Source organism: Hemiscyllium ocellatum, unplaced genomic scaffold, assembly GCF_020745735.1.
Source record: "Hemiscyllium ocellatum isolate sHemOce1 unplaced genomic scaffold, sHemOce1.pat.X.cur. scaffold_877_pat_ctg1, whole genome shotgun sequence".
Classification (NCBI taxonomy): Eukaryota; Metazoa; Chordata; class Chondrichthyes; order Orectolobiformes; family Hemiscylliidae; genus Hemiscyllium; species Hemiscyllium ocellatum.
Genome location: NW_026869283.1, coordinates 76725 through 85000, shown reverse-complemented (window position 1 = coordinate 85000; position 8276 = coordinate 76725). Strand labels below are relative to the sequence as shown.

General features: G+C 59.3%; 1 protein-coding gene across 1 annotated transcript in view; it reads right to left on the bottom strand.

The window, feature by feature from the left end:
- Nucleotides 1-8276, bottom strand: part of LOC132814614 (alpha-actinin-2) — an 87174-nt gene that overhangs the window by 17882 nt on the left and 61016 nt on the right. The window contains exons 9-13 of the mRNA XM_060823547.1: nt 7784-7876; nt 6547-6777; nt 5114-5261; nt 1389-1539; nt 356-464 (exon numbers count right to left, since the gene is read on the bottom strand). Coding sequence (XP_060679530.1) covers nt 356-464; nt 1389-1539; nt 5114-5261; nt 6547-6777; nt 7784-7876 — 732 coding nt within the window. The remainder of the gene's footprint in view (nt 1-355; nt 465-1388; nt 1540-5113; nt 5262-6546; nt 6778-7783; nt 7877-8276) is intronic.

Sequence of the window (8276 nt, the reverse complement as noted above, 5' to 3'; positions counted from 1 at the left end):
CCCTGCATTTCTGGATGAGGGTGTGGGTGAGGGTGAGGGTGGGGATGGGGGTGAGGGTGCGGGTGGGGGTGTGGGTGGGGTGGGGGTGAGGGTGCGGGTGAGGGTGCGGGTGAGGGTGCGGGTGAGGTTGGGGGTGGGGGTGAGGGTGGGGGTGAGGGTGGGTGTGGGGTGGGGATGGGGGTGAGGTCGGTGTCGGGTGGGGTGGGGGTGAGGGTGAGGGTGGGTGTGGGGGGGCTGGGGTGGTGAGGGTGGGTGTTGGGTGGTGTGGGGATGGGGGTGAGGGTGAGGGTGACAGTGGGGGTGAGGGTGGGTGTGAGGTGGGTGTGGGGGTGAGGGTGGGGGGGGTCTGACCTACCTCGAGGGCGTCCCTGCGTTTCTGGGTGAGGGTGCCCAGAGTGTCCCATTGGTCACAGATAGACTGGCACCGTGTGTTCACACTGACAGCATCGTGATAATCCAGCTCACTGTGGGCACAACACAGGGGCGTGAGCACAGGGCACAGGGAGATCCCACAGCACGGGGCACAGGGAGATCCCACAGCACGGGGCACAACACAGGGGCGTGAGCACGGGGCACAGGGAGATCGCACAGCACGGGGCACAGGGAGATCCGACACGGGGCACAACACAGGGGCGTGAGCACGGGGCACAGGGAGATCCCACAACACAGGGGCGTGCGCACGGGGCACAGGGAGATCCCACAGCACGGGGCACAACACAGGGGCGTGAGCACGGGGCACAGGGAGATCCCACAGCACGGGGCACAACACAGGGGCGTGAGCACAGGGCACAACACAGGGGCGTGAGCATGGGGCACAACACAGGGGCGTGAGCACTGGGCACAGGGAGATCCCACAGCATGGGGCACAGGGAGATCCCAGACACGGGTCACAACACAGGGGCGTGAGCACGGGGCACAGGGAGATCCCAGACACGGGGCACAGGGAAATCCCACAGCACAGGGCACAGGGAGATCCCAGACACGGGGCACAGGGAGATCCCACAGCACGGGGCACAGGGAGATCCCACAGCATGGGGCACAGGGAGATCCCAGACATGGGGCACAAGGAGATCTCACAGCACGGGGCACAGGGAGATCCCAGACATGGGGCACAGGGAGATCCCAGACACGGGGCACAGGGAGATCCCACAGCCGGTAGAGGGAGCTTTCCCAGAGAGCAGGCTCTGTAGAGGGAGCTTTCCTGGGGTGGTGTGGGGGTGGGGGGGGGGGGCGTGGGGCAGTTGCCGGTAGAGGGAGCTTTCCCGGAGAGCCAAGCTGTGTAGAGGGAGCTTTCCTGGGGTGGTGTGGTGGGGGCGTGGGGCAGTTGCCGGTAGAGGGAGCTTTCCCGGAGAGCCAAGCTGTGTAGAGGGAGCTTTCCCGGTTCCTACTTGAGCTCCTGGGCAATGGCTGCGATCTGCTCCACACGGTCCTGGTGAGCAGCTAGGTCACTCTCAAACGCCTCGTGTTTCCTCATGAGGGCGCGGATCTCCATCAGGGTGGCTGACTCATAATCCTTCCTCATCAACATGTCCTCCTTTCCTGGGGGAGACAGGGACACCAACCCGGTCACACAGAGAGAGAGAGAGAGAGAGAGAGTGAGAGAGAGAGAGAGGGGTGGGGTCAGGCACAGAGAGAGAGAGAGAGAGATGGGGTCACAGAGAGAGAGAGAGAGGGGGGTGGGGTCACACAGAGAGAGAGAGAGAGGGGTGGGGTCAGGCACAGAGAGAGAGAGAGAGGGGGGGGTCACACAGAGAGAGAGAGAGGGGGTGGGGTCACACAGAGAGAGAGAGAGAGGGGTGGGGTCAGGCACAGAGAGAGAGAGAGAGAGGTGGGGTCACACAGAGAGAGAGAGAGGTGGGGTCAGGCACAGAGAGAGAGAGAGAGGTGGGGTCACACAGAGAGAGAGAGAGAGAGGTGTGGGGTCAGGCACAGAGAGAGAGAGAGAGAGGTGGGGTCACACAGAGAGAGAGAGAGGTGGGGTCAGGCACAGAGAGAGAGAGAGAGAGAGGTGGGGCCACACAGAGAGAGAGAGAGAGAGAGAGAGGGGTGGGGTCAGGCACAGAGAGAGAGAGGTGGGGTCACACAGAGAGAGAGAGAGAGAGAGGTGGGGTCACACAGAGAGAGAGAGAGAGAGGTGTGGGGTCAGGCACAGAGAGAGAGAGAGAGAGAGGTGGGGTCACACAGAGAGAGAGAGGTGGGGTCAGGCACAGAGAGAGAGAGAGAGAGAGGTGGGGCCACACAGAGAGAGAGAGAGAGAGAGGTGGGGTCAGGCACAGAGAGAGAGAGGTGGGGTCACACAGAGAGAGAGAGAGAGAGAGGTGGGGTCACACAGAGAGAGAGAGAGAGAGGTGGGGTCACACAGAGAGAGAGAGAGGTGGGGTCAGGCACAGAGAGAGAGAGAGAGAGAGGTGGGGTCACACAGAGAGAGAGAGAGAGGTGGGGTCACACAGAGAGAGAGAGGGGTGGGGTCACACAGAGAGAGAGAGAGAGGGGGGGTGGGGTCAGGCACAGAGGGGAACACGATCAGGGAGAAGGAGAGACAGGGTCAGGGAGAGGGACGGAGAGTCACAGAGTCATAGAGATGTACAGCATGGAAACAGACCCTTCGGCCCAACCCGTCCATGCTGACCCAGATATCCCAACCCAATCTAGTCCCACCTGCCAGCCCCCGGCCCATATCCCCCCAAACCCTTCCTATTCATATACCCATCCAGATGCCTCTTAAATGTTGTCATTGTACCAGCCTCCACCACATCCTCTGGCAGCTCATTCCATACACGTACCACCCTCTGTGTGAAAAAGTTGCCCCTTAGGTCCCTTTTATATCTTTCCCCTCTCACCCTAAACCTATACCCCTCTAGGTCTGGATTCCCCCCACCCCAGAGTAAAGACTTTGTCTATTTATCCTATCCATGCCCCTCATAATTTTATAAACCTCTATAATGTCACCCCTCAGCCTCCGACGTTCCAGGGAAAACAGCCCCAGCCTGTTCAGCCTCTCCCTGTAGCTCAGACCCTCCAACCCTGGCAACATCCTTGTAAATCTTTTCTGAACCCTTTCAAGTTTCACAACATCTTTCCGATAGGAAGGAGACCAGAATTGCACACAATATTCCAACAGTGGCCTAACCAATGTCCTGTACAGCCGCGACATGACCCCCCCAACTCCTGTACTCAATACTCTGACCAATAAAGGAAAGCATACCAAAAGCGTTCTTCACTATCCTATCTACCTGCGACTCCACTTTCAAGGAGCTATGAACCTGCACTCCAAGGTCTCTTTGTTCAGCAACACTCCCCAGGACCTTACCATTAAGTGTATAAGTCCTGCTAAGATTGGCTTTCCCAAAATGCAGTACCTCACATTTATCTGAATTAAACTCCATCTGCCACTTCTCAGCCCATTGGCCCATCTGGTCCAGATCCTGTTGTAATCTGAGGGAACCCTCTTCGTTGTTGAGACAGGGGTCAGTGTGTGTTGGGGTTCAGGGGTCAGAGTGTGTTGGGGTTTAGGGGTCAGTGTGTGTTGGGGTTCAGGGGTCAGTGTGTGTTGGAGTTTAGGGGTCAGTGTGTGTTGGGGTTCAGGGGTCACTGTGTTGGGGTTCAGGGGTCAGTGTGTGTTGGGGTTCAGGGGTCAGTGTGTGTTGGGGTTCAGACGTCAGTGTGTGTTGGGGTTTAGGGGTCAGTGCGTGTTGGGGTTCAGGGGTCACTGTTGGGGTTCAGGGGTCAGTGTGTGTTGGCGTTTAGGGGTCAGTGTGTGTTAGGGTTTAGGGGTCAGTGTGTGTTGGAGTTCAGGGGTCAGTGTGTGTTGGGGTTTAGGGGTCAGTGTGTGTTGGGGTTCAGGGGTCAGTGTGTTGGGGTTTAGGGGTCAGTGTGTGTTGGGGTTCAGGGGTCAGTGTGTTGGGGTTTAGGGGGTCAGTGTGTGTTGGGGTTCAGGGGTCAGTGTGTGGGGGAGTCAGGGGTCAATGTGTGTTGGGGTTCAGGGGTCAGTGTGTGTTGGGGTTCAGGGGTCACTGTGTGTTGGGGTTTAGGGGTCAGTGTGTGTTGGGGTTCAGGGGTCACTGTGTGTTGGAGTTCAGGGGTCAGTGTGTGTTGGGGTTTAGGGGTCAGTGTGTGTTGGGGTTCAAGGGTCAGTGTGTGTTGGGGTTCAGGGGTCAGTGTGTGTTGGGGTTTAGGGATCAGTGCGTGTTGGGGTTCAGGGGTCACTGTTGGGGTTCAGGGGTCAGTGTGTGTTGGCGTTTAGGGGTCAGTGTGTGTTAGGGTTTAGGGGTCAGTGTGTGTTGGGGTTCAGGGGTCAGTGTGTGTTGGGGTTTAGGGGTCAGTGTGTGTTGGGGTTCAGGGGTCAGTGTGTGTTGGGGTTTAGGGGTCAGTGTGTGTTGGGGTTCAGGGGTCAGTGTGTGTTGGGGTTTAGGGGTCAGTGTGTGTTGGAGTTTAGGGGTCAGTGTGTGTTGGGGTTCAGGGGTCAGTGTGCGTTGGGGTTCAAGGGTCCGTGTGTGTTGGGGTTCAGGGGTCAGTGTGTGTTGGGGTTCAAGGGTCAGTGTGTGTTGGGGTTCAGGGGTCACTGTGTTGGGGTTTAGGGGTCAGTGTGTGTTGGGGTTTAGGGGTCAGTGTGTGTTGGAGTTTAGGGGTCAGTGTGTGTTGGGGTTCAGGGGTCAGTGTGCGTTGGGGTTCAAGGGTCAGTGTGTGTTGGGGTTTAGGGGTCAGTGTGTGTTGGGGTTCAGGGGTCAGTGTGTGTTGGGGTTTAGGGGTCAGTATGTGTGGGGGAGTCAGGGGTCAGTGTGTGTTGGGGTTCAGGGGTCAGTGTGTGTTGGGGTTTAGGGGTCAGTGTGTGTTGGGGTTCAGGGGTCAGTGTGTGTTGGGGTTTAGGGGTCAGTGTGTGGGGGAGTCAGGGGTCAGTGTGTGTTAGGGTTTAGGGGTCAGTGTGTGTTGGGGTTCAGGGGTCAGTGTGTGTTGGGGTTTAGGGGTCAGTGTGTGTTGGGGTTCAGGGGTCACTGTGTGTTGGAGTTCAGGGGTCAGTGTGTGTTGGGGTTTAGGGGTCAGTGTGTGTTGGAGTTCAGGGGTCAGTGTGTAGGGGGAGTCAGGGGTCAGACTGTATGAGCTGGGAGTCACCTACCTGCCGTCCAAGCTTCATGAAGAGCACATTTCTGTTTAAATTTCTCTGCCAGGTGGTCCAGTCTCTCCAATCGCCGGATCTCCGTTAACAGCCACTCCTCGTAACCCTTCTCCACTTGCTCTAAACCTTTCCAAGCGTTTGCAATGTCCTGGTGGGCAGATGGAAGGGAGGGGAGGCCGTGTTGAGAGGGCGAGGGGGGGGGGGGGGGCAGGATAAGACGATTCCAATCAACGAGGGTCCCCCGGATTTTAACCTTCCCCTTCCTCGCTGTCGCCCTGGAGAGAAGGGGGTCAGGCCAACACGGGGAAAGTTAGCAACTGTCCCCCTCCCCGCAATGCGTGAGGGGGGGGGGAGGGTGAGAGCAGTGAGACTGGGGTGGGATAGGGCATGGAGAAGAGCGGGACGTTAGCTGGCCGGGGAGGGAGAGAATATTGAGGGGCAGAGGGATCTGGGTGAATGAGAACACGGACTGATGTCAGGTTAATACCCAACGAAGCGAGTGTTTGAGATCAGAGCCGGGGGGGGGGGTGGGTCATGGTTTAATGCCAGGCCACTGGCATCTCAACGTGGGGCAGGATTTACCCGAAACCGTCCAGGCCACATCCGGCGCACGCTCCGCGCGGGCGCTCCCCCTCTACCTCCTCGGGGGATGGAGGGAAGGTGGGAGCCTTTGGGAATGTGGCCATCCTGAGATGGGTGAGGTGCTGACCGGGGTGAGGAGGGGGGAGGTGGTGACAGGGGCAGAGGATGCTTCCTCCCCCAGCCTCGGGGAGTGGGTGGGTGATGGGGTGGGGGGGGGGGGGGTGGGAGGGGGAGACACACACTCTCAGAATGAGGGATCTCCCATTGGGGACGGAGAGGAGGAAGAGGAGGAATTTCATCTCCCTGAGGAGGTTGGGGGAGGGGTGGGGGGAGGGATTAGAATCTGTAGCATTCTCTCCCCCAAAGAGGGGAGGAAGGGGTGGTCGCTGGAGATACTCAAGGCCAATTTCGGGAGGGTTCTGATCGATGAGGGAAGTGCGTTGAGGGGTATTGGAGGGGAGTGGGGTTCCGGCTGCCATTGGTTTGCGCTCGGTCGAATCGAACATGGGAGCCCCCAGAGGGGTCCAATGGCCTCCTGGTGCTCCTATGACGTTCCAAGGGAATGGGAACCAAATCCCTGCCTCCCCCACCACCCCCCCACCCACACGCCCTTGGGAGGCTCAGCTCCGGCCCTGACGACGACCCAGGAAGCTCATCTCCGCCATCTTGGGTTGGGAAACACCGTGGCCAAGGCGGCCATTTTGAGAAGGTCACGTTGATGGGCGGTTTGGTGGGAGGGTTTGGGATGGGAGCCTGGATGGGGGGGGGTCTGTGATATACCGGATCCCCCCCTCCCCCACAAACCCCCTCCCCTCTCCCCTCCCTGTCCCCGGAGGCCCCTCTATACGTACAGACACCATCTTGCCCTCGGAGGGCATGAAGGCTGGCCGGTTGCTGAGCCGCAGTTTGGTCTGCAGGGTGTTGAAGTTAATCTCCAGCTGGCACTTCTCCTGCACCCGGGGCGGCTTGTGGACCCTCCGGTAATCCCGGAAATCCTCCAGTTTCTGCTGCATGGCCCTCATCGTCTTCTCCGGGATCCGGTTCTCCAGCCAGGGGATCGTCCGGCGGATCCATTCCAGCAGCTGCAGGGAGAGAGGGGAGAGAGAGGCGTGAGAGGGACTGAACGGCTTCCTCCTGGCCAAGAGCGTCCAGCAGGGGGCTGAATGGCCTCTTGCTGTTCCTGTGGGACAGGCTGGAGGAGGGGCTGAATGGCCTCCTGCTGTTCCTGTGGGACAGGCTAGAGAAGGGGCTGAATGGCCTCCTGCTGTTCCTGTGGGACAGGCTAGAGAAGGGGCTGAATGGCCTCCTATGTGAGAGGCTGGAGGAGGGGCTGAATGGGCACTGGGTTTTGATAATCCCATGCCAACACCCTCCCTCCCTCCCTCGAGGAAAGCCCCCTCACTCATGGAACCTCACTCCCTCGAAGTTACCGACACCCCTCGAGGGGACCTCCCTTTCTCAAGGGTACTCATCTCCCTCGAGCGTACATCCCTCCCTCGAGGATCCCGCCCTCCCACGAGGGTACCTACCTCCCTTGAGGTTACCTCCCTCCCTCGAGTGTCCCTCCGTCCCTCGAGATCCCTCACTCTCTCGTCGTTCCCTCCCTCCCTTGAGGTTACCTCGGTCCATCGAGGCTACCTCCCTCCTTCCGTCGCTAACCCTCCCTCGAGGCTACCTCCCTCCTTCCATCGCTAACCCTCCCTCGAGGCTACCTCCCTCCATCCCTCAAGGTTACCTCCCTCCTTCCATCACGGGTCCCTAACCCTCCCTCAAGAGTCCCTCCCCATCTCGAGGTTCCCTCCCTCCCTCGAGGCGACTTACCTCGCTCCCTTGAGGGTACCTACCTCCCTCGAGATTCCCTCACTCCCTCGAGGTTCCCTCACTCCCTCGAGGGTAACTTCCTCCCTCCCTCAAGGCTACCTCCCTCCCTTGAGGCAACCTACCTCGCTCCCTCGAGGGTACCTACCTCCCTCGAGATTCCCTCACTCCCTGGAGGTTCCCTCACTCCCTCGAGGGTACCTTCCTCCCTCCCTCAAGGCTACCTCCCTCCCTCGAGGCGACCTACCTCCCTCCCTCGAGGGTACCTACCTCACTCGCGAGTTTCTCGTACTCCTCCATCAGTTTCTCATTTTCCTGGTTCACGGCGAGCACTTTGCAAATCCGATTGGCTGCAGTCTCGGCCTAGTCAGACAGAACAAGACCACAGCCTGGATTATCGACTACAGAAGGCCTCAGATACCCACCCGCGCTGCACAGGCCATTAGACCACCCTCCGCACTCCCCTCCACCAGCCCCCGGTCGCCCACCCCCTGACAAAACAGCCCAGGAACCTCCCGGAGGGAAAATCGATGGAACATTCCAGAATCAGTTCCTATTTGGGTTTGAGAAGGGCCCAGGGCCGAGTGGTCACTCAGAGAGACACTGACCCTCTCACCCGGAGCCTTCCCACAATGACCACCAAGGGATTGACCATCTCAGACTGACCTTTCACCTTGTGTGGTCACCCCGACAGAGCGGCGACTGTCAGAGAGACACACCCGGTCACCCCCCGGGTCAGTGCTGAGGGAGTGGGCACTATCGG